At 35.8% G+C, this 26,950-nt stretch overlaps 3 protein-coding genes across 9 annotated transcripts in view; 2 read left to right on the forward strand and 1 right to left on the reverse strand.

Annotated features, from left to right (window-relative positions):
• Positions 1-730: 730 nt before the first annotated feature.
• Positions 731-8,166, forward strand: LOC101746068 (cysteine-rich venom protein ENH1). The gene is made up of 6 exons (XM_021351180.3): positions 731-1,015; positions 2,229-2,323; positions 2,611-2,744; positions 3,492-3,637; positions 7,133-7,327; positions 7,873-8,166. The coding sequence occupies exons 2-6, from the start codon at positions 2,230-2,232 to the stop codon at positions 8,105-8,107; spliced, it is 804 nt and encodes a 267-aa protein (XP_021206855.1). The 5' UTR covers positions 731-1,015; position 2,229; the 3' UTR covers positions 8,108-8,166.
• A 1,228-nt stretch (positions 8,167-9,394) lies between these two features.
• On the forward strand, positions 9,395-25,715 carry LOC101745921 (protein phosphatase PHLPP-like protein). Of its 2 annotated transcripts, XM_012694500.4 has the most exons (9): positions 9,401-9,979; positions 10,056-10,246; positions 11,432-11,438; positions 11,593-11,723; positions 14,558-14,796; positions 20,523-20,634; positions 21,084-21,203; positions 21,481-21,634; positions 22,913-25,715. In XM_012694500.4, the coding sequence occupies exons 1-9, from the start codon at positions 9,454-9,456 to the stop codon at positions 25,258-25,260; spliced, it is 3,828 nt and encodes a 1,275-aa protein (XP_012549954.3). In that variant the 5' UTR covers positions 9,401-9,453; the 3' UTR covers positions 25,261-25,715. The 2 variants fall into 2 exon arrangements, with proteins under 2 accessions (XP_012549953.3, XP_012549954.3); XM_012694499.4 differs by lacking the exons at positions 11,432-11,438; positions 11,593-11,723 and having other exon boundaries at positions 9,395-9,979.
• The window catches only part of LOC101744906 (LIM/homeobox protein Lhx3), a 72,492-nt gene continuing 70,854 nt past the window's right edge, over positions 25,313-26,950 (reverse strand). For all 6 annotated transcript variants that reach the window (XM_021351175.3, XM_021351177.3, XM_062668241.1 and 3 more), the window contains exon 7: positions 25,313-26,202. In XM_021351175.3, the coding sequence (XP_021206850.1) occupies positions 26,042-26,202 (161 nt within the window). In that variant the 3' untranslated portion in view covers positions 25,313-26,041. The remainder of the gene's footprint in view (positions 26,203-26,950) is intronic.

The raw sequence follows: 26,950 nt of genomic DNA on the forward strand, positions 1-26,950 counted from the left end.
GGACTGCTCAACGCACCAAAGTTTCCACTCTGAAAGAGCTCCAAATCAAACAAAGGCTTTCGTCGATTGTGCAATTGCGAATCCATAATATGTTTGAACATATCATCAGTAATGAAAGCCCATTGGAACCATTCATAGTTCAAGAAAGATTAGATGGTCAACGCTCTCGCGGCCGATCACTCACAAGATAGACAGACTTGATTAAGTCATCTAAGTGTTCCCTTATTGAATATACACGTACCGCCACAAATAAAGAGAGATGGAGAAGCCTCGCAAATGCCGTAGTAACCAAGCCATAAGACATAACCACGACCACTCGGCCAGGAGTGTACGACTGAGAAAAAGAAGAATAGACCGTATACCCTACAACCATTAATCAAGCAGATTTAAAAAAATGGCGTGATTTTATTTAATATTACTCGTTGTTATTTCTTCATTGTGGAAGTCGTACGATGGAAAAAAATCGAGGGCAAAACAAAACACGTCTTCACCGTTTGTATATATATATATTTTTTTTTAAGTTATGTATTTGTTCGGTGACTACTGCTTTGCGATGCTTGTAAAATTCAATAACAAAAAATTTTGAAAAATTCAGTTCCGATGTAATTATTGTTGTATGAATGACCACCCAATAAATTTAATCTAATATATATTAATTCAGACAGAACCATAGTAAATATTTTAAGAAATCGTGTACTACGGCTTGCTAGTTTTTTTCACGGGCATCAAGGATAATTCTCTAGTCACTGTTACAGAAGCGGTTGCGATACGATTCTCGATGTAGCGAGATGGATTGTTTGTTTATTTCTGTTCATACATTCGTTGGACACGGTATCTATTTAACAGCAGTTTTCTTGAATAAATAAGATATATGCATTTATTTATTCATTATTTAGTAATAAAAGAAATTGTTTTTCGTGTATTCGAGAACAAACATTATTCTCTCTTCTGTTTTTATACATATAATTAAGTGCACCGTTATACAAACTTTATTTTGTTCGTTTGAATTCGTGATGTAAGTATGTTTTAATATATTAAAGTTAGTTGTATCTCAAATGGTTGAGGTCTATATTATTATTCTTGTATTAATCATAAATTATATTACTTTATGGTACAATAATATAGATTATTTATACGATTTTGAAACAGTGATGTTTCTTTGTATTAGAATAAAAATTACAAAGAAATGTAATATGTAAAATTATTTAAAACAAAAAATCATTAGTTTTATGTGTTATTTAAAAAAGGTTAAGTGTGATAAAAATATATTCAGGCTCAAAAAAGAATTTGTAGTTTTTGGAAAAATTAGTAAACTTTTATTCATCTTAAACTGAGATAGGATTTGATTAAAACATGCGACATAGAGTAAAACTGTAATAATTCATAGCGGTTTGTAGTTCAGTGACTTTCAATTAACCATCAATTGCTTATTAAAGGCGCACGGTATTATGGCAATGAACATCATTACTGGTACATTGTCTGTTGTCAACAACGCTATTCCGCCTTTTGATTCCTCATGGTCGTTGATTCCTGATTTTCATTGATATTTTAATTATCGTTTCGTTTTCAAATTGTTTGAATTATTGTTCGTGGATCGGTATCTAAATACAGTTTTTTTTTTCGTTGTCTTCCGTAGCTTTTGCTTCTGAATCGATCTCTGAAACTTATGCCGACCGCAATGCCAATATGCCCCACCTTGAGATTTCGGCCTAAAACTTAATTTTATCTTACCTATAGAATATCCTCCTAGATAAAGATATCCCTTCGAATCGGAATATTTAATTTAAAACCTTTGGGGCAGTAACAGACAGGACGTTATCACGAACCTTAGTGGGTTCGTAACAACAACAACTAATTTTTATAGATAACATTTATAGTGGATCTTGAATTATAGTTGAGTTAATATGAAACGGACCAGGTCTTCTGCTGATTTAATGTAATCTAATATGAATATTATCCAGTATAGTATTAGTAATGGTATAGTAATATAATCTAAATATTATTTTATAAAACTAAAAACACTGTAATATGAAGAAATGGGGTTGGGAATACAATATGCAACACAATACAAATACAATTGGGAATATTTAAGAAATTCCCACATTATTTCGAGTTCTAAAACCTAAATTAGGTATAGTTAGGTACGTAACGAGTATATTGTAAAAATTTAATATAATGCATTGTATAATATACATTGTATAATTTAATTTTAACAACTTCTCTTTCAGAATGCTTCTCCGATGTGTAGTATGGTTACAATTTATACTGATTCTAGATTTGAGTGGACATTTGCATACTGAGAAAGTTTTGGATAAGGATAAACGTAAGTACGCATTTTCAAATAGATACTAAATTCAGTTATTGTCCATAATTTATTAGATATGACGCCTATTTGTAGTTAGTTATGCGCTAATAATTCATAACAACATATGTTGTTATGAATTAATGTGTCCTGTAAAACAATCAGTTTGTGTAATAAAATTGTAGTAACTATTTCATGAACTCGCACATTTAGATAACATAGTTTTGATTATTTTACTCAAAAACATTCACGTTACGCCTTTCATTCATGAAAACATGAAAATTTATGTTATTAAATAAAATTTTCAGAATTATTTCCACCTCATCTCATCGGAGAAGATTCGCTGAACCCTAAAAGGGAAATTGTTCGGAGAAAAATAGTACTTTATCATAATTTTTTCCGTTCCAAAGTTCGACCAATTGCGTCGAATATGCTCCTCATGGTGAGTAAACTGTAATAAATATATGTATAAGCTTTTTTAATTTATTAGATTTGTGAAAATTGGGAAAATTATAAAACAAAATGAACGTCGATCTTATAAAGCCTTCTCTAGTCGTAAACATGATTAAGTATCGAATTGGAAACACGACAACGACGACCGTACAACGAACTCTTAAAAGTATTCTATATGTCCAATAGAAGAAATCAATAAAATAAGTACATTTTAACATACCACATACATATGTTTCGTTCAACCGCAACAGACGTAGTCAATTAGTGATTTTACAATAACCGGGAGTACAAAGGTGTTTGCCATTATTTGATCAGCCAAAATGAGCAGATGAACTAGCTTACCTGATTCTTAATGGTTAATCGGCCCAAATACTTGGACTCGAATGTCAGCCAACTTAGAGAGGCCGACGTCTTAATTGTATTGTAATAACTAGAGACTGAAGAGAGCTATCCCGCCCTTCAGTAAAAAATTAGTATTATTTTCTGGAGAAGTTTCATGCAGATGATTATGCGGTGTAATTCTTACTTGTTAATTGCCTTTCGTTAATGCTGATTCACGATTCTCCAAACAGTACGTAACAACACTATGTTTTGATTTTTTTAAATAATATATAGGAGGCATTAGTTCTAGCAAAGATTCCGACCGTTTTTGGGCTCAATTGTATGAAAATTTCGGATAGACGCGACCGTATAATATACGATTGTTGCCTTAAAATTCGGTTATTTTTACTTCCAGTCGTGGCATCCCAAGGCAGCTCGTCAAGCACAGCGCTACGCAGAGCAATGCGTGTATTTAACACATAATGATATTAAAGAGAACACCGTACCTTCTCTGGGAACCTGTGGACAAAATTTATTCGTAGCGGCACAGAAGACACCATGGTATACTTTCAGATGTATCTCTATTATAAAAACTAGACGATTTCTTTTATGTAATTTTTTTCTTATATATCGTCAATCATCGTTTTACACTGGTGGTAGGACCTCTGGGAGTCCGCACGGGTAGGTACCACCGCCCTGCCTATTTCTGCCGTGAAGCAGTAATGCGTTTCGGTCTGAAGGGTAGGGCAACCGTTTTAACTATACTGAGATCTTAGAACTTATATCTCAAGGTGGGTGGCGCATTTACGTTGTAGATGTCTGTGGGCTCCAGTAACCACTTAACACCAGGTGGGCTGTGAGCTCGCCTATACATCTAAGCAATAAAAAAAAAAAAAAAAAGATACGATCCACCAGTATTCACGCGGAAATTCTAGCACTGTAGCTTACTATGAGACATAAAACTGAATAATTAACTCTATTGCATGAGTACACCAGCAACGTAGCCATTATAGAAAACAATTGAAACATCAGCTTCACGTATACCCATCAGTGCAATAGACTGCAGCCTTGTAATATGCCTTACTACCAAAATCTTTGATAGGAACAGAAAGTTATGAAATAGGGTGTTAGATACGAAAATAATGCTTATACGGTCGAAGAACAAGAAGGTTAAGGATTAGGGTAGCATAAAAGTAGCTAGATCGCTTGTATCTTCGGATTCATGGTCAACTAATTAATATATTGAATACATTAATGGTAATTGAGAATTACCTTCTCCGTTACGTAATCAAAACTTGCTATACAAAGCTATTAACGTCCTAACTATTATCAAAATCAAATAAACTGTAGGCTGAGCTGGAGGCAAACATGGATTTCAGTAACCAATTACCATGATGTGCAAGCTAGAAGCTCGTGTATCTGAACGTAAATACTAAAATAAAAAAATATAATTGAGAAAACAGAAAAAAGAGACCGGATATTTGATAAAAAAAAAATCCACCAGTTCCACCAAGACAAATATAGAAATTAATTTTTGGCTCTGACCTTCCACAAGTGTCAAGGTTTCAGCTACTCACGCTCGTGAGTGGGACGTTTCGAAGATGATAAATTATAACGATGTTTCTCCACTTTTTGTTACTTAGCTTCCTCGACCGACTTTTGTACAAAATCACGAAGTAATTCCATATATAGACATATAAATACAAGAACTTAACTAGGACTTACGTCTGTTCCGTCGTAAGTAGATATGTTTCGTGATTACACGTAATAGGTGTAATCTTGCCCTTTTACGTCTGAATCACGAAATAGCAAGATAAAAATACTTAAATATTATTATTATTTTAAAAACCTTGCTCGTTTCAATTTAATTGTTCTAAAGTTTTTGTTGTCAGTTATTAGACAATAAAGTTTTATGTCATTGAACCTCGAATCTATAATAGTGTTGATTGTCGAATTTTCGTCGAGATTTATTTATTTATTAGGCTCACAATACACATCACAAGCTAAAAAGATACATAAAAAACAGAAGTAAAAAGAAACAAAATTGTAAACTATGTGAGCGATCATTAGGATGCGCAACCAAAACTGTTTATTTGTACATTTTCTGTAATGACTATTTCCCGTTTACTGCAAAAAATTTACAAGCTATTTTTGAACAGCTTTTTATTCGTGTAATTATATTGTTATTACGCAAAGAGTATATTACAGACAGCTACCGTCCGTATGAAGCGTAGGGAATACCAGTAACATTGAGGCGTTAATTTCAAAGGGGGTAGAGGTATTATCAATGGCTCCGATGATCACTGTAGGCAGTAACTTGGTCGTATACCCCTGGGGTTTCAGGCGTCCTCGATTAGCTAACGAAGCTATAAAATAATACTTTATTATAAATATTTTATTATAAATAGACTAAGAGCTCGCCTGCCAAACAACCCAATTAAAAAAACACCCGTTACATACAAATAGCTGTTATCCTATTCGTCAAAGTAGAAAATATGATTGCTTTGCGCCAGAAATACTCGTAGTTAGATTTACGGTGTCAGCTCTGAACGCTAGAGTTTCTACTCTCTCACTCTACCTAGTTCTACACTGTCTTTCTACTTTTACATACTATATCTATATTACCCCTGTTTGTTAAGTGTCCGCAACAGCATTTAATATAGCGTTGTTGTAAAAAAAAATTTATAACTTGTAAGGAACCGCCAACGTACATTTATATTTATTTGTATTTTGTATTTATGTATATTAATTCGTTCGAATTCTATGGTAATAATAATTTATTAAATTTGAAGTCGTAGTGGCCTAAAGGATAAGATGCCCGGTGCATTCGTATATAACGATGCGAGTGTGTCAGTCAGTAGTAGGTAAGTTCTACAGTCGGCATCATTGCGCCACTTTGAAAAGGTGGCACGACATGAGAACCCTCTTGTTGTGGTCGCTGGAAACTACATACCCGATCCTGTAGACCGAATGGTAAACAGTCGACGTCACCCAAAATACATCATTACGGATCCTCCCGATCCATTAACGGTGCTTTTAGGTACCACAAGCACCGGTCATCGTCCTCGTCGAATCCGTCGCTTACGACGAAGGGCTCAACGAGCGAATTAACCCATAGACACAGCCCACTGAGTTTCTCGCCGGATCTTCTCAGTGGGTCACGTTTCCGATCCGGTGGTAGATTCTGCGAAGCACTGCTCTTGCTAGGGTCAATGTTAGCATCACTCCTGCTTGAGCCCCGTGAGGTCACCTACTAGTTAAGGTTACGCTGAAATAGCCTCTCAAGCTTAGGTAGGAAAAAAAGTGTTCGAGCTCCGCAGGCAGGTACCAATTTTACTTATTAAATACGTACTTAACAAATGTTCACGAATGACTTTCGCGTGAAGGAATAACATAGTGTAATAAAATCAAATTACCAAAAAATATAATTTGCGTACCTACTAATGGTAAAGATACTCTAATCTTCCGAGCCTGCCCAGGTAGGTACTACCAGCCTGCAGGTTTCTGCCATAAAGCAGTAAGGCGTTTCGGTTTTAAGGCTCACCCTTATTATACCCTTGGCAGCCGTTGTACTGTAAAAACTGAGACTAAGACCCATGTATCAAGGTGAGTGGCGACATTTACGTTGTTAATGTCTATGGGCTCTTAAGACCAAGTGGGCCGTGAGTTCCCCCAATTAAGCAATAAAATAAAAATACATATATAAAATAAATGACATTAGACTCTATAGGTAATATGTATTTTTTTCGATTACTATAGTTACTACTTTCTATCAACTTTTACGTAAAGGAACATTTCAAATTGTCGATTTCAGGTTTTACTCTGATTGGAATCAGCATCCTTTCGAATATTTATTATATTAAGCTGGATCATCATTATTTAATACCTTTGGATGGACACTTCAGTCACAAGGAAGTCCCATAACAGACACTTCTGCTTATGAAATTTCACTTACAGTGTGCTATGAACCAGCATACTGTCTTGTTTCAGCATAAGATACGATTACTTTAAAATATTAAAATACTAATATCTAAAGTCTCATTCATATATTTCAAGGTTTTTCGCCATAAAGACTTGGTTCGTGGAGAATGAAAACTTCACGTATGGAGATCCAAACGTGAACCTCACAGCAGTAGGACACTACACCCAAATGGTTTGGGCAACGAGCTACAAAGTCGGATGTGGTCTAGCGCATTGTTCCGGGGGACCATGGGGACATTTTTATAACTACGTGTGTCACTATTGTCCTGGGTAAATATTAATTTAATTTAACGATCAACCATTTCAACCGTTTTTGGCGCGTATTTTCATATTATTTTCAACAAGTGACACCGGTTAGTCTGACGTTTGTATTAAATAGTTTATTCGTTATTGAAATCATGTACACCTGTTGTTAGTAATTTTGGGTAGTTTTTATCACAGTACTATTAGCGCGAGTACCTTTCGCAAATGCATGCACACACATTTAGCAATAGTCACTGCGGGGCATCGAGCATACCATAACTACAAAGTTTCATCTCAATTGGTTAAAAACGTAAATCGCATAGACTCTCAGAAAAATAATCAAGGCCACAATAAATATTATATTCGTGCATTTTACAATATTCTGCTAGCTAATTATAGTCGGGTTATTTTTGTTTCGTTTGTAGTTCGTTTAAGTATCATCATTTTTAATTGTTTAATTTAATAAAATATATTTGTTGTAATACGATAATTAAATTATAAATGCATGAATTGGTTTAAATTCCCAAAAATTAATTTCAAGTTGAGTAAAAAATATCTTATTATTTTTTCAGTGGCAACATCCTCACAATAGCACAGTATCCATACAAAACTGGTGAGAAATGCTCGGATTGCCCAGATCACTGCACATCTGAGTCTTTGTGCACGAATTTCTGTCCGGTTCGTGACTATTACTCTAACTGCGATGAGCTAGTAAAAAATATCGACGGTTTCTGCAAGCAAGGAATGTGCAACGCGACTTGTTCATGTGGATCGAAACTTCTTCACAAGAATTATCCTTGGTCATAAAACTATACTTAAATTTTGTAAGGAACCTGTGAATTATTAAACGAGTTTTTATATTTTAATTTTTATATCGTTTTAATTATTGAAGATACTCCGGAATTATCGAAAAAGTGACCATGAAAAATTTATGGAGCAAATTTATTTCCCAAATATTTCATGGTTAATATTGATTGAGTTCATCTTAAGCTGAATGCAAAAAAAGAATTATGTTCTATATTCCATAAATAATTATTTATATTTCTGGGGTTCCAAATTCGTTGATCCAATTCAAATTTAAAAGTGTAACGGTTAATTCGATTTCTGTTTGCCAAACAAAGGCAATGCGCTGTTTTATAAGTGACAGGCCTGAAAGTTTGGGGAATGTAACAATGCGTTTCAGTGTACCTACGATTTACAAATTTTTGTTCATTTATAAATCATAAACCCACAACACTAACTCTGATGTGAACGAATACCACCCTGTCAATAAAATTCCTCTGCAATAACAATATTCTCATTTTTTTTCTTCTACATAGCACACCAGACGCTATGTTAAATACTGGTTGTAGAGCTAGTCAGAACTCTTTTTGGATAAGTGTCGGCACACCTGTGTATTTGTACCATGAAGAAATCTTGCTGTTACTTTTCTAGGGTATGATACCTGTTGTACCAATGTAATTGAGACTTGTCCATAAATTGGCAGCAAGATCATCTGTTCACATAGTATAGAACCATTTGTTGACTAACACATTTACTCACATTTTTTTTTAAATATTCATAGAAGGCCACTCAAAAGTTGTTCGAAATATAATTAGATCCTGGAAGACAATACATATAGTACATGCCTTTTGAAGGGTTCATGGTGCCCAAGCGCAGCAGGTGAGTCAGCAGGTGGGGTGACTACCGAACCATAACCAACCATTCTACTCGATGGCCCCTTTCTCTAAAATAACTTCAAACAGGCTATTAGGAACTTGCCTTTTAGTTTTTGTAGAAATCATTATAGTACTTAATTAATGTTCGTTAAACGCTCACACTAAAGTAGCAAAAAAAAATCAAGGCAGACTTTTTTATTCGCGAATTTTGCATACGCGGATGCAATATTCGCGAATAAAAAATTAAATCTTTCTACTGATTTCCATGTCTGCTTCTTACGTGATGATAGTAGATAAACGGTAGCTTTGGTGAATCCTTAATGACTATATTTGGTTTAATTTGTATTCACGTGTGTTCCCGGTTGACCGATGAACATGTTTCCCACCCCCACCATGCATCTGACCCATTTGTGTAGCAGCGGCGGGCGCAGAGTCCGGCGTGCGGCCATTGCGTCGTCGGACATCGTACCTCGCGAGCACCTGCCTCCGCGCGCCATGGTGTGTGATGATAGCTTGCATGCTTCATCGCCTCACGTGCGTCGCAAGTCACTTCGCCGTCTTGCATCTACTCGCGGCTTTAAGTCTCGTAATCAAGACGAACACGGCTGGATCAGAGTTTTCGAAGGCCTTGAACCCTTCGCAGTTGATGCACCCAGTAAATTGGTGAAAGTTACTTTGAGTACAACTGTTGAAGAAATCAACAAAGACCTTGGGTTTACTGATGAATCAACGTTATGGATGCAAATTGGTGGGGAAAAATCGAGACGGCTTGAACTTGATGAATACCCCCTAAGGATACAAGACCAATTTTTAGCAACATGTGGATGGAGATCAGAATCTCGAAGAAAACGTCTAGCTGTTGATCCTGAGTTGCGACAGTCATTACGATGGTGTGCTGGACCAGCCGGAAATCATGGAGGTGTTTTGAGATCTGGAACTTTATATGTTTTAAAAGGACACGTTTTCCCACAATGGAAACCGAAACCTGCATTTATCATTGGGTCAAGGCTGCACACGTATGGTAAGCTAAGAACATCTTTCAGTAAATCAAAACGATTGTTTGCCCTAAATTTTGTAAAACTAATGCTACATTTTAGGAACTACTTGGGAGATGCTGGAGTTAAGCGGAGGAAACATAGACTTCTGCCCCCCAAAAGCGCAAAGACTTGTGTTGTGCGTAAAGCCCCGGCCAAGTAATAACTTGCCATGTGACAATAATGCAAATCACGTCTTCTTAGGATTCAGCACCGTTTGGGAAAGGAACATTTGGTTCAGCTGGCTCAAAGAAGTAAGTAACTTGATTAGTCCTTTTTAACTATTCTGATTTTAATAGATATTTCAAATGTCATTTTCTTTACAATGTACTACCTCTGGAAAGCAAAATTAATATAACCCTAAGCGTCATTATATAAATATACAACGTTAGGTAAAGTGATTAGTTATAAAAAGCATTCCAGTTATAATAAAATACAAATCTACTTGTTCGAAACAGTTTTGTTGTGTGTTCTGTACAAACTCTTAGCAGATGATTGAGAATTTCATTCCGGTACACTTCTCAAACTAACGAACCGGCAACACAACAACGGAATAGCTAGAAATTCTTGAAGCCTATCAAAGTCTTTTGACATTTGAATGCGCAGTTTCATGTCAACCAGCTTAGGGTTGTGCGACATCATGAGTTTCCTTATTTTGTTTCCATGTTATGTAATTCTGAATATTTTTATTTCAACGTCAGCTCTAAATACATTCCTAATAAGATAATGTTACAAAACGTGCATTGTTCTTTCCAGTTGTTGTCCCCTTTAAAACATGGGATCTATGTATATTACTACATCGTAATAGCGACTAGCGAAATATATAAGACATTGACACTGACAATGTCAGCCTCGCTAGGTGATTATGCATATTTTTCAATTTGCATCTTAAAATTGCTTAGATAATGTTTTTTTCTTTATAATTGAAGCGATTATGCAACAGGATTTAGTTACATAGTTTTTAAGAACTGTTGGTTTCATTTTATTTTTATTTCAATCACATCAGGATCAAGCCGCTATTTCATCGCAAAACACAACTAGAACTCTGTTAGAATTTAAAAAAAATAGCAGTGAAATATTGGAATAGTTTCATTCATTCTTTTTATGAGAAATTGCGTTGGCCCAACTACGAAAGAAATTTTACGGTTGAGATGTCCTCAGTACGACTAGTGATAGCACGACACACAGACGACTCTCGTATAAACCAACTTGAAGTTTACACATCCAGCGTTTCTCCATCGTACGACAGTGCGGCTCACTTACCCGCGCAAAGCAACATTTGTATGCTCATTAAAAATAATAACACGTACTTCGAGGAGCTATCAAACATACATCAGCGGGATTCCTGCGAAGCCGACCGAGTCCAAGGACGCTTTATGTCGTTTGCGCAGGCACCAGCTTCGTGTTTAGAATATCGAGGATTAAAATTTATTTTGTAGTGTTTGGGCGTAACAATGATCGAAGTTCGTCGGCCCCGGCGTGATTATCCACCGCGACAGACAGGCATTCTGCTTTCCTTCAGATCACAAATGTCTTTTGACAAATGAAGAGCTTTTAAATTTATCTAGTGATGTGCTCAATGTGAAATGTGTAAAATCAGTGATGGTGGAAGGAAACACGATGAAGTTCGACGCAATCGAAATAGACAGTTTGGATGTCTTCGAACCTGTGTCTGATATCTTTTTGGACAGCTTAGAGCCGAATACATTGAAGGAAAAATGTGATTTTCCGGTACGTATCTAAGAAGATAACAAAAAGAAAAAAAAGACATCATAAATCAGTTGTGTTAAGGATTTTACAAGTAGTGAGCATTGATCGGTTTGTGACAAAAAAGCGTAATTAAGCTCTCCGTCGTTTATAATCTTCACATTAAATTACACAAAGATTAATAACTGCCATAGATAGACGCTTTCATAAATTTTAATGACCCAATGGGGTCGCATTCCGATTATGAATGCTGGGTGCAAATATTTCATCATAAGATAAATCATTTCGCTATCATAACATTATTTTACGTACGTATTTATGAGGCCTTTTATTCAGTTTCTTTTATTCGATCAAAAATTGTTAGCCCGATTTCGCGTGCATGAGTCAGGAAATTGTACTATAATACTAATATAGAATTAAATGCTTCTTTTTCAAAAGTGACGAATTTCCCATGTGAACTTTTAACCCTTTATTCTATATCTCAGAGTAGAGTAGAGTATGCTTTTAATGCACACCAATTTAAAATCAAAACAAATGCAAAACATGAAATACAACAAGTACCATGGGCGATCTAATGCCTAAGAGCGATCTCTTCCAGACAATCGTCAGGTAAACAAGAATCATCCAAGGAAAAGAACGGATTGGAAATATACATATACATATAAATACCAATAATATAATAATAATTATAATACTACTAGCCGTTCTCGCCCGTTTCGCTGGGCATTTAATAATAATAATAAATTTTATTGCAGAATTAAATTTCATATGAAGTTCCATTATATTAAAATTGACATTATTATTTATTGGCATTATTGTTAGGGAGTCCCAACTCATATAAATATTAGTCTATCCATTAAGTACATGTTTTTTCTACATGGATACCAAGTTTCAAGTCAATCGGATGCATGGTTCAGTAGTTATAACGGAACATCCGTAAAAACCACTGTAGATTTATACCTATATATTAGTATAGGTTTAACCCATAAAACAAATAATCAATTTTTACGTAAATATTGCATTTTACATAAATACCAAAGCTTTGGTATTTTTTACCAAATAATTAGACATTTTACTCTCAAAAAAATTAAAGAAATTCTCATATCTCTTTAATTAGTCGTTTGAAGCAATTTAATGTTTCAGTATGTCGTATACGTACCGGGAATGAATTCCAAAAGAGAATGGTCTGAACGGTGACGTAATCGACGACGTCATAAAATCTTAATGATAAAATATTGCAGAAACGCCGGAATACTGTGTGTACATTTATCCAGAAGCGATACAGATTAGACTTACTAAATTTCGTGCTTGTCAAATTGAAAATGTCGGATTTCCATGCAATCTTTAATCCCTTATTTTATAATCCCTTATTTATTTTACCGCGTTAGGGCTGAAATTTAAAAAATCATTTTTTAGTGGATGCTTGAAACGTAAAATATTAATTATACACATTACTATACGAATAATAAACATGTGCTAATGAATGTAAAGTGTAAATATTTTGTTGGAAAATAAATATTCTGTAGGCTTGCATAGGTTTGATTTGTAGCTTTTTTGTGTTTAACTATAATGGTTGAGTTGAATGAATGTTGCATGTTCAAACAATGCTTATGACTTAGTACCATCAATCAACGCGCAAGTCCTTACAGCAATCCGAGAGCCTGGTCTCACTAGTAAAACATTCCGATTCAAACGATTTTGAGCCAATTCCACAGCCGCGCTTCCATCCACATTCTCTCTCGACGGTTTTGTATACGCTTTTTTTTGACAATGTCCATGAAAGTAAAAAGCTACCGGCTAACGTAGGGACGCTGTTCCAACTCCATACAAATTTGAGTTAACTTTTACGCGATCGTGAAGTTAAACTACTCCCACTAAGTACACAGTACACAGTTATATTTGTATTTTCGATTAAACTTCGTAATATTTTATAATTATTTTCTTTTCTTTATATTTTTATTTTGGAATATTATTACTTGGAACTGATACCACTGTCTGGAGTTGAGCGCCGGAAGCTACGACGCGTATCTTAGACTACATTCGTGTAGTTTTTAACGAACATATTTTAGCACATACATATTCCAATTAGTTGAAAAAAAAAGTTTCATTTTTAATTTAATTACGCTATTACCATATCGAGGCAATTCGATAAAGTAAAAATATCAAAAATTGTAAGTACTGTGTATGAAGAGTAAGATAACAAACAATTGCTTTGGAAATTTCGACCTTGCGTTCCAAGGAAGATGGTGGATCACGTTGTGTTGTCTATTGACCCGATTGGTGGTCTGGTCAGCAGTGTGAACTACCATGAGCTCTATTCATTTGCAGCACTCAAAAATTACAATGCTGCTTATAATTATGCAATTGTTTTTTTATTACCTTAGCAAAAGTGATACTGGTGGTAGGACCTCTTGTGAGTCCGCACGGGTAGGTACCACCACCCTGCTTATTTCTATCGTGAAACAGTAATGCTTTTCGGTTTGAAGGGTGGAGCAGCCGTTGTAGCTATATTGAGACCTTAGAACTTATATCTCAAGGTGGGTGGCGCATTTACGTTGTAGATGTCTATGGGCTCCAGTTACCACTTAACACCAGGTGGGCTGTGAGCTCGTCCAACCATGTAAGCAATAAAATAAAAAAATTACCAACCTGCATGATCTCTTGCATGCTTTAAGAAAATGCTATTTTAAATACCTTTTATATACGGTTGCTAGAATAGTTTTTTTTTCAATAGGTAAATAAGTTTGAGAAAAATTGAGATTGTTCATCAGTGAGAGAAAGTGCAACGAGCATCGCGCAACCTTTTAATAGCATTTCCTGTTCTCTCACAATATTATGCAACGGTTCTATCTTTACAGGCAACACAAAGTACTCAGCCACCAAATGTACTGGACTTAAGCGGTGGTGGGCGGGCATCGTTAGGCGAAGCTTTGGTACAGCATGCGTCAAGCGCATTTGCTGTACGGGTACTCCGCATGTGCAATAATGCACTCTCTACCCTACCCCCGCAAACTTGGAGTTTGCAGGCTTTGACGCATTTGGACATAAGCGATAATAGAATAACTGAATTGCCTGCAGAAATATGTCGACTTACGCAGTAAGTAGAATTTTTATTGCATTTTAATTTGTACGAATAATATAAGATAGTGAATAATTTAAATCTCTCTGCGAAACATTGATTCATTAAATAGAGTGTCGAAAGCGATCGCACAGATCACAAACAATAATATTAATATTTATTGTAACTGTTAAATTAAATAAAGTTAAAAAAAAGTTTTCGAAAAATTGTTTGTACTTTGGAAAGATGAATCCACATGTGTATGACTCATAGACTGTGTACATCAAGTACATACAAATGGCCATAAGCTGCCGTCACTGGAAACATTCTGTAACGCTCGACTGACAGACCGTGGCGCCGTACCATCTTAACAAAACTGAGGCCTTCCAGCCGATTTTGATCCAACCAGCTAATCTCAAAATGTTTACGTATTACAAAAACCTACAATTAACTTATCTGAATTTATTAGTGAGAATTAAAAAAATAATTAAAAACTTCAAAATACTTTTCTTTATCAGCAGCAACGAAAAAGTATAAAATAAATTTAAGTAAATCATAAACCTGAAAGGAATATCACCTTATCGATACATAAATGCTACGCTAGGATAAAAAAGCAAATATTTCTATATTTCTAATTGATTCGGTTAATATTATAATGTCTAGAGGTTCCGGCTGGTTTGCTTTTTCCGAACAAATAAATGTAAGCCTTCATCACAGTACGTAAGCTTTGTTTTTTTTTTCTTAATAGCCACAGGAGTATATAAATCGAATTTTTGCTTAAGCGATACGATAAAGTGTCCCGAGAATATTATTTTTCAGTGATAAATTTGAACATTAAATCGTCATTACCTTCAAACACCAAGTACAATTATTATATGTATTTCCGTTGTGTGCTAATTTTATGAATGTCTACGTTTGACTATCAACATCTGCGCGGTAGACCGTGCAGAATTACGTTCACTCACGAGCTCAACCCTCTTAACTAACATTAAAACTGAACCCGTTACACTAAATATTATCGAATTTTATTTGCAAATCAGTGTATACTTTTAAATCATAAAAATGCATTAAGTAAAAGATTGCTGAAGAAAGTAGAGGCAGGTGCTAGTGATCCGTAATAAGTTTGTAACTCATGACTCAAGGTGGGTGGCGACATTTACGTTATAACAGTAACCATTTAAAACCAAGTGGGCCGTGCGCTCGTCCAATTATGTAAGCAAGAAAAAATAAATAAGAATAATAACGTTCATAGTCGAATCCAAAATCTTACACGATGTACCTAAGCAGCGAGAGTGCTCTTGACACTGCTACACTGCTGAATTAAACTACTAACTAATTATTAAACGCGAATACAATATTAGTTTAATCTGTGCTATATTTTATCTGTCTTTCTATGCACTTTATCACATTGCATAACAAGAATTGCAATTCTCACTACGAACCCACGGTAAAGATCCTCACGCGATTATGGCATAGTGCCATCTTGCGACAGGCATCAATCTTTCTAAGTGGGTACCTAATAGGCAACCGTAATTTAACAATAAAACAATCCAAAACAAATTATTAAAGATCTTAATTAAATTAGAAATAACAGTAACAACTTTTAAATATAAGAGCAGTCAGGTAATAAAGGACTAATATCGGGTGATAAAGTGAAACCTTCAATCATTCAATTTATATAAATTTACTAATGATTAGGCCAGTATCATCACAGTATCATCATACATAATCTGCTGGCATGGGCCTATAACTACTTCTAGCAGATTTATTTTCTGGAACATAATTATCTTAATTTAATTGATCTTTCGATCTTAATACTCAAAACTAATGTAGCACATCAACACCATCCCACTACGTAAATGAAAATTACGGCACCCTTAGTCGCCAACCCATACTTCTGTTTGAAGACGTAAAAGGAAAGAGTAATACGATTGATTACTTTCTAGTTTCATAGATTCATTCATAGATAGTACAACAATGCCTGTGTGTAACATCGATGGTAGAACGTTGCTGGTTCTTGCTAAATGTGTGTGGTCAGTGGGGCGGTAAGAACGCTCGCGATGTGGTCAGTCTTGCCAAACACATTCACGTTACTAGAAGCATCCACAGTTTAACACATTGTAATAAAGTTCGTGTATCAACCCTATCGTTTGAAGGTCACAGAACTGAAAATAATGAAGTGCTTCTCTGTGAGATAACTCAAAGAACTACCAAACATTGTTATAATTTGATTTTTTTGTTTTTGTTTTTGGTGAGTAAATGTTGTTCTTACAAATTTAGTACTAGATGTGGCTCGTATTACATTTTAAATTCTAAGTTATTTTTCATTAAAAGACTCTCTCATCGAACCGGTTGTTTTAAAATGTAACAAAAAAATAATTTATTCAAAATAATATCATCTTACATGATAATAATTTTACGGCTAAGTAGCAGACTTTTAGTTAATAGTTGTAAACCTTTAGCTGTAATTGCTAGTGCTGCCCTATAATTCATCCGTAGCAGTAGTAAGCGACGTATTCACCTTATTTTGTTGTTTAACTCACTCTACTACACTTGCCTCTAATTCCTATTAAACAGTGGTTGAGCGCATTTTGATCCACACTAGTTGGGCGCATTTTGGTCCAATAAATCTCTCAATTGCTCATAATTACATGACTCAATCTAATACATTTGAACGACTTAGACTTTATCACAATATGGATCATCTACGAAAATGTATATCTGATCAGTATTAATATATTTGAGGTTTTAATTTTATTTTTCATTCAGTTTCACACACAGTATTTAAATAGATTTAAGTTTTTCATTTTGTTATAAGACTAGTGACCTAAAAATAATGGCAATACCACCGTTATTTATGTGCACGTGTAATTGTTTATACTCTCACCTTGCTCCGTTTGTCACTAGTAACGTAACGATAGCATCATACCGTAATAATAAGTGCATTACACATTAATGTTTATTGTTGCACGTGTTCTAGACGACCAATAGAAAATTTCGTTCTATTAATTAATTCATGGGATAGTAAAACTTTTGGAATTGGAAAGGAAACATGCTAGGGATGTGAAAAATACATACTTTTTGTTTAAGACTTAATAATAGCCTTTATTTGTGCCCTAAAAGACTATGTAATGCTAATTACAGAAAAAAAGTCCCACTAATTCCCACTAATTAAACTAAAAATCCCACTAATTCTTGTGAAGCCTTCCTCCAGCTGCCTCCATTTTAATATCCCAGGTTGTTCTTGTCCATTCATCCAGGTCTATCACGTTCTTCTATTTTCTGAGTAGTTAGTCTTGTTTTGATTGTTTGTGTACAGTATTGATAGATAAAATAATCTTCATATACATATATGCACACTAGTTTCATAGTAATCGATCGAATCCCACACATACCTACCAAAAAAGATGATGATGTATTTATTCCACTTATTTTATTGCTGACCAAAATATTTTTGAGTTTTATTAATCTCCTTCGTAAAATATTGTATTAATTTAAATCAACAAACAAATAGTACAAATAGAAAGCTATGGATTCTTGAAGACTGTAGTCAAAACATACTGAGAATATAAGCTCCAATGCACGACTAGAATTTACTCTTAAATGTCATTGAACATACAACAAGCCAAGGCAGTAAATAAATGGATATATTACATATAATCATTATAATAATATGGATCGAGTTTACTGTGTTGCAATCTGTTATCGAGTGCTTAAATCATTTTATTAAGTAAAGTGAAATTAATTTTGAAATATTCTACTTGAATAGCACTAACATAATTATATTGAATGAATGACTAAACTAATATTTCGATCACTTCGCTTACTATTCATAGATATTAAAACACGTACTTAAATGTCGTAAAACGGAAATTTATCAAATAGACAATTCATTAAACTGACACCAGATAAGTCGTAAAAAATATATACCACGCTTTGATTTTCAAGAGTAATTTAATAAAGTATTTTTTATATTATTTTATTTGAATGAAAAACATTATGGTTTTTGTTAACCTTTAATTTTATTACTCATAAAAGTTTCGAACGGGCTTTAAAAATATCAACTTTTAAGGATTAAACTCTAAAAACATTCAAAATCAATAAATTAAAATCAGTAAAGTATTTTCTGTGTTTCATAATTTTTCTTTCCAACCTAAAAAACACAACGATATCCAGATTTGTAAAGACCATTCATTCTCTAGCGGCAAGGCAATCATTGATATTTTAACTATATTATATGACAATTGTGATGACATATCATAAAAATATATCATAGTTATCATATGACAATGATCATTTAACTATATTATTTCTGCAAACAGACGGTAATGTTTTCACACATCTAGTATTTATTATTTTACTTTCCAAAGTACATACGTGTTACCGTAAATATTTAATTGCGTCGGTCACGGTTTTCGGACATATAGGTCGATTTTGTTTACTATAGGTACATACTATTACAATAAGTATATATGTATTACTAAGAAATTATTAATTTTACTAGTTTAAATCCCATTTTAACAGAGTTTTTATACGTGCGGTTTTTTAAAGACAAAAGTAATTACACCGCAGGCCAGAATACTTCATTCAGATTATATATTGTTATGTTATCGACCAATACCAAATCCTTCCAGAACTTCGCCGTTCAGGTATTAGCTAGGATACTTCAAACGGAAATTCAGTAAGTTAGAAAGGATGAATGAAATAAATTAACAAACCATTCACGAGTGCTTATGACAGGCAACTTGTTAGGGATGTCCGTTAATAATTGGAGCTTGGAGGAAGAAAACTAGTAAAAACAAACCGATAAAAATTGAACACGATAAGGCGTTTCATTCTAAGTGACCGTGTCGATTATCTGTGATCGTAACGATTTTCGTTGGAGCCTTAATTAACGTCGGATTTCCGGGTCTTCCGCAATGAATTACATCCGAGAACACGAGTATATTATAGACGAAATGTATTGTTTTAACTTAGTTAATGTGTGTTTGATACCAAAGTTCCATATTAATTAAATTAACGTAAACGTAAATAAGTTGATAGATAATTTGAACAGAAGTATGAATCGAGTTTATTCGTTAAAGGACTATGAGATGTAAGAAATAAAACCTTAATATTATGAAAATTTAATTCAGCAGTACAATGACAGTCACAGTAGGTGTATTATGAGACAAATCGCACTTTCGAAAGTATAATATAATACTATAAAATATAATACTATTGTTTTACACTCTCGGAGTTTATAAACGAAAACTCTAGCTTACCATGAGAGATGAGATCGAAGTCTTCATTACGTAAAATTAATGATAACTTTCAATTCCCACTATTGAGACCATAAAAAACATGATTTAATACTGAAAAATGCAAAATTTGTTTGGGCGAACCTAGATTTATTTAATATTGTCGCATCTCACTCGGATTACGAAATATCAATCTGTAAAACAATAAATGTGTATATAATATTGATATAATGTGCTTGGCTCAGTAACTAAATATTATTTCCCGCTTAAACTAGGGTAGTACTACTACCTACTCGTTCATAGTCACTACTTTTTATTCCTTTACGTAAAAAATATAAATAACAATTAACTAAACATATTAATTATGATAACGTATGTATATACATATATACGTAATTGTATTAACGATAAATTTTTGCACCCTTAAAAAGCATTCCTTTTTATAGCAAAGTTTATGTTTTTCTATTTTCCTCGCGTATTTAACGTTGAATATGTATTGTTTTTATCTGGCTCTTTACATTTTAGACTGGAAGAACTACAAATTGGCGACAACGAGATTCATTCGATAGATCACATACTACGGCTGCCTCGACTTCGAACACTGTCGGCCGCAAGAAATCTCATAACAAATTTTGGGGTATTAAAAATCAATTCTTTAGAACAATATTTTTATGACTCTGTAATTTTTCAAACGTGAATGAGTGAAAAGACACATACGTACCTCATAGATCTGTATTCGAGCAGGGATACTTCAAAATTGAAATGAATTTTTTTTAAAGCAAATACTGAAGCTTGAAACCGCTTGAGCCTCGAAGTATTTCGACCTCATGTCTCAAGGTTGGTGGCGACATCCATGTTGTGATGTCTATGAGTTCCGGTAACGACTCAATTCTAGGTTAGCAGTGAACTCGTTGGCCCATTTAAGGTTAACTATATTTTTTTCTAGAATAGCATGTATCTATGAGATTCTCTACAAGTAATGTAAATAAATTACTGGTAGAAAATCTCTTATTTCTTAGGCATTAAGTTTGCGGTGTATTAAAATACATTAAGTGTATGTAATGAGTAAATAATAATGTTTTCCAGAATTCAAATCGAAAAATGGCGCCGGATGAAGAAAATAAAGTTGAATATCGTACTCCACTAACCAATGTTGATTTACGTCACAATAGATTAAAAGGAAGCATAATACTCGGAAATTATGAGGTAATAAAACATAATTTTTTGACATCCCAAGGAAAAGGATCATCAATTTAAAAGTTTGAAAATTGAATGTCTTACGTTGAGATATTCGTTCATAGCCTAGGTTAATAAAGAGAAAAACTTGTGTTAGTAATATTTTTTTAAGAATGCTAATATGTACCTATTTATTAATATTATAATATATTATTATTATTGTCGTAGATGTTTATAAATTCAGCTTTGCATATTTTGTTTAATTATTTTTATATAAATATAAGATATTGGTGTTTTCTTTTTTCAGCATTTAGTATGTTTAGATATATCGCATAATTCTGTGGAAGTTTTAGTCTTGTCTTCACTGCGGGGACTTCGGGAACTATACGCTTCACATAATGCACTCCAGCACGTGGCGCTTCATGGAGGCTCTTTACGAATTCTCCGAGCCCCCCACAATCGTAAGTTCATTATTTTATTTTATTTTAATTAACCATACTTGTAGTGGAAACTTCATTCACTTACCAAGTTAAGTTTAATAGGCGTTCTAAGTAACTTATTTATTACTTCCTCCCGGATTAGGAGGAGGAATCTCACATCCCCGATTACCCTCTTTAGACAACCCATACCCTAAGTCAGAAAACTCAAGTACCTGGACGTTACCCTGGATGCATCGATGACATTCCGCCCGCATATAAAATCAGTCTGCGATCGTGCCGCGTTTATGCTCGGCAGACTTTACCCCATGATCTGTAGGTAAGCGGAGTAAAGTGTCCCTTCGGAACAAGGTGACACTTTACAAAACCTGCATAAGGCCCGTCATGACTTACGCGAGTGTTATGTTCGCTCACGCGGCCCGCACGCACATAGACACCCTCCAATCCCTATAGTTTCGTTTTTGCACGTTAGCCGTCGGAGCTCCGTGGTTCGTGAGGAACGTTGACCTACACGGAGACCTGGGCCTCGAATCAATCCGGAAATACATGAAGTCAGCATCGGAACGGTACTCGATAAGGCTATGCCTCATGATAATCGCCTTATCATTGCCACCGCTGACTACTCCCCAAATCCTGATCACGCAGGAGTCAGTCACCGCCTACGCCCTAGACACATCTTTACGGATCCATCAGATCCAATAACCTTTGCATTAGGCGCCTTCAGCTCTAACACTAGGAACAGACTTAGGGACCCCGGTAACCGTACACGTAGAACTCGACAAAGGGTTTGACGTGCAACCTAACCCAAGCATCAGCCCGCTGAGTTTCTCGCCGGCTCTTCTCAGCTGGTCGTGATTCCGACCCGGTGGTAGATTCCTTCGCGAAGCAGTTGCTCTTGTTAGGTCTCCTTCGGAGGCACTCGGGCAGCTGATAGCAAATCCCGTCCCTCCTGGCTGAGCCTTTGCTCGCCCACCTGTCCTGCTGAAACTGGAAAGGCCTCCGGGCCACCAGTAATCTTTCAATCATAAAAAAAACTTGTTTATTATTCACTAATATTTTGTCTCAAGGTGTCTTAATGGTGTTAAGGAATTATCGGAGCCTATAGACTAGCTTTTACAGACCTCTAACAGATTTTCTATTAGTGTCGTTAACCATTTTAAGCTAAGTGGGTCGTGAGTTCGTTCACCCGTCCGTCTACGCAATATACCTTATAAAAAACACACCACACTCGTGCGATATGAACATAAAACTTACAAATTCTTGACATTTTTAACTAACACTTATGTATTTTCGTTGTTTCAGAATTAGAATCATTGACAAGTACAGTCCCACCAATCAATTTAGTAGAAATCGACGTGTCATACAACAAATTGACGTTACTACCACCATGGATCAGCGGCTGTTCCGACCTCACCACGCTTCACGCGAGCAATAACCAATTAACCTCACTTCCAGACCATTTGTTCTGTAGTGAACTTTCAAGTCTGAGTAACCTGCATTTAGCCCATAATAAAATCTCTAGTATACCATCAATGCCGCGCCTAAGAGCTCCCCTTAAAGAATTACTGCTTCATGATAACTCTATTCAGTCACTGCCAGAAAACTTCTTTTCGGTATGTGACAGATTGGGCGTTTTAAATCTTTCGAATAACAGACTGAGCCGCTTACCTTTGGCAAGATGTACCTCATATTGTCTAGAGTATCTATACCTAACAGCTAACTGCTTGAATGACGATGCAACAGATGTTCTCATAGCATTCCGTGGCTTAAAGATTCTACATTTGGCCTACAACTGTCTAACGCGGCTTCCAGAAAACTGTGTCAACTATTGGCCCGATGTTGAAGAACTAGTACTCTCGGGGAACCTGTTTTCAAGATTGCCAGAAAATATGCCTCAGCTCAATAACATCAGAGTCGTAAGGGCTCACTCAAATAAACTACGTTCGGTACCTATGTTCGCATGTAGCGCTTCGGTGAAGATTTTAGATTTTGCTCACAACGAACTGGATAGGGTAGATTTACGGCTACTTGCACCAAAACAATTAAAATTTCTAGATATATCTTGTAACAAAAAATTACAAATGGACCCTTCACAGTTTAATTCCTATAAATGTCAAAGACCATTGAGCTTAGTAGATGTGACAGGGCGACGTTCAGTTTCGTGGACCCACAAAACAGGATATCACGAAGAATTAACTGGCATGACCCCGTGGAATACAGGATTTTCTGAATGCCCGGACAAATCATTGCAGTTATATTGTGCACAAATACGTCTTCCTTCGTTTTGTAATAAAGAGGGCCTTTTCGCCGTCATTGATGGTGAAACTGATATCGAAGTACCAAAAATTTTACAAACCAGTATACCAGGATTAGTTCTTGAAGAGAAATCAATCAAAGAAACTGTTAACGAATATATGAAATACGTAGTATTATCGGCTCATAGAGAATTGAAAGAAAAAGGTCAAAGAAAAGGAGCCTGCATGGTCATGTGCCACTTGTCTCCTATTAATGTACAAGAAAATGCATTCGGACAGGCGTTAAAAAAATATAGTTTAAAATTAGCTAACGTAGGCGATACTAGAGCAGTTTTAAGTAGACGTAATGGACCGTTGAGTTTGGGCATAGAAAATAAAAGACGTCTAGGATATTCCTGTCGCTATCCCAATACTGTCCCAGATCCGGATATCATCCAGACAGTTATTAAAGAAGACGACGAATTTCTGATATTAGCCAATGGGAAATTCTGGGGTGCTGTTAGTATAGATTCTGCAGTTTCTGAAGTAAGAGCAGAACGAAATCCTGTTCTTGCAGCAAAAAGATTACAAGACCTGGCCCAAAGCTATGGCATCGAAGAATGTATTTCAATTATAGTAATTAGGTTTGATAATGAAAGAGCTGATGTTGACCTTTTGATGAGAGAATTAAGGCAGACGATTAACGGGAATAAAACGACATGTCGATCGGATTGTTGTTGTTCACGTTTGGAACCTTGCTGTCACTCAATATCTCCGTCAAAGCCGAGCAGCGATCGATCTTCGCCAAGCGGGCAAAGTGACCGCCCTCTAAGTGAAGCAATAAACCATCAACATTACTCCAGTGTTCGATCGCAAAATAAAGCATCCGAAAGACGGAGCTGTCGCGGAGGCGTGGCTAGAGCAATTCGTGTTCGTGTTGAAGAAGAGAAAGAAGATCACCGAAATGAGGAAACTTCAAATCCAGAGGAACAATTTAAATGCTGGGAATACATGTTGGAACAGAACACTCAAATGCTGTTCGACAAGGAATTAGATAACTTATCGAAGGGTATTCGTTCGAATGGAAGTACTCTGAGGAACACAAAAGGGTTGTCGGGGAGTAGCCCTCAATTACATTTAAGTGGAAAAACTTCGAAAGTTCCATTCTTGTCTAAACATTTTGGTAGTGCAAGATCTTTTGGCACAGCTTTAAAGCCTGACTTTCGATTCGGCTCTGGAAGATTGCCGAATGGTGGTCCTAACGCTGCATATTTTGGTTCACTTCAACGACTCATGCCTTATCATTTAGAATATGACTTTGCCGTAATTCAAGAGAAAACAACACACTCCCAAGACTCGCTCGACCTCGAAGGAAGAATGTCACAATATTGGGGAGTCGCTACAACCGAATTATAAATATATATACAATAGTTCATAGATGCACAGATTGTAAATAAAACTTCAAATGTGTATTATATTCTTAGTAATCTGTACCATTCATTTTTCGACTAGATTTTTTTGCACAATGTTATATATAGTATAGTATTAAAGATAATTAAAATTATGGACTTCCTATTTTAACTATTCACTTACATTTATTTTACCACAATAGCTGCTATATTATTTACACTAATGATAATTTGTAGAATGTTACTAATTAAACGATTGTTAAAACTACTTAGAAATTATTTGTATCACTTATGTTATTTGATAAATAGTGTATATTAACTTTTACAAAATATTATTACATTAATAATATACATACAACTAATTACAGATAAGTATTCACATGTAACATGTTTGATATAAACAGATGTAACTAATTACATAGTAATATTTAAATAACAATAAACCGTCGTGTTCGCTTATGATTTCGCACGTTTTTCAGGTGATGATAATTCAATTGTACTGAATAGCCTACGTTATTCTTAGAGCGACATCGTTTGACGTTAATGCACTTCACAAAATTACATTTAATTCACACTGTCTGAATTAGTCACTCAATTAAAAGTTCACTCGGCGCACCAATTAGCGCCTAGTTTAGGAAAGTGACAACTCGTATTCAAAGTTCCCGTTTGACCACAAGCTCCAGCGGTTGTACGTGTGGTATGGGGTAAGGGGCGAGGAGTGGCGGGAGGGTGTGCGGCGCGGCTGTCGGCGGGGGCGCTGGGTGCGCGTGCGCCGGCGGAGGCCGCCGTTAGGGGAAGCCACGCGGGGAATAGTGGTGTGCCTCGCCCAGCCACGAGTCCGGTGACGGCGGGAAGTCCGGATACCCACCCGCCGCCGGTGAAGACGAACTACTCAGATCAGAAGCACCACCCGCACCCGTTCCGATGCCTGCACCGCTCATTGCTTGACCTGAAAAGTAGAATGTTCGTATTTCATTAGCGGATTCGTATAACATAAACATATCTAACCCTCCTAGTTTTCTCGATTGAGATTTTTAATTATCCTATCTGTCGTTAACAGTACTATCAGGACTATTTTCTTTTTTTCATTCCGATAGAGGCACCCGTCACGTGCGGACGTGCTCATCGACCCCTCGATCGCCCGGCCTTTGTTCGCCCGGCTTTTGTTAGCCCGGCCATTGTTCGCGCGGCCTGTGTTCGTGGTACATCTGCCGACCAAGTGTTTTTCCTGGAAGTTTTTATTTGTTCTGTTTCCTTTTGTTATTTCTGTGTCGTGGTACATCTGCCGACAAACTGTCTTCCTGGAAGTGCTTAATTGTTTTGTTTCTTTTTGTTAATTCCGTTTTGTTGTTTTTTTTCTTTGTCCTGTAGTAATCGTGCCGCATCGCCACCTGTGTTCAATAGAACCGCTCAGGTCCGAGAAGTTGGGGCCTCGCCGCAAGGCGAGTGTTTTCTAAGACCCAGGGTAGCCCCACCTGGGCACGTAGACATCATGGACGCTGTATTTGCGGAATTTCTCCGGCTTCGCTACCCAAAGCTCACTTCCGAGTTTCAGGCCTTCAAGGCCGATCACACAGCGAGCCCTCTCGTGGACTCCGCCGAGCTCGCTGCTCCTGCGTCGCCTGTACCTTCGTGCAAATCTTCTGCATCGAGCACCGCAGCCTCCGTCGTGCCTGCCGTTCCCGCGTCGCCTATAC

The sequence above is a fragment of the Bombyx mori genome, chromosome 4 (assembly GCF_030269925.1).
Source record: "Bombyx mori chromosome 4, ASM3026992v2".
Lineage (NCBI taxonomy): Eukaryota > Metazoa > Arthropoda > Insecta > Lepidoptera > Bombycidae > Bombyx > Bombyx mori.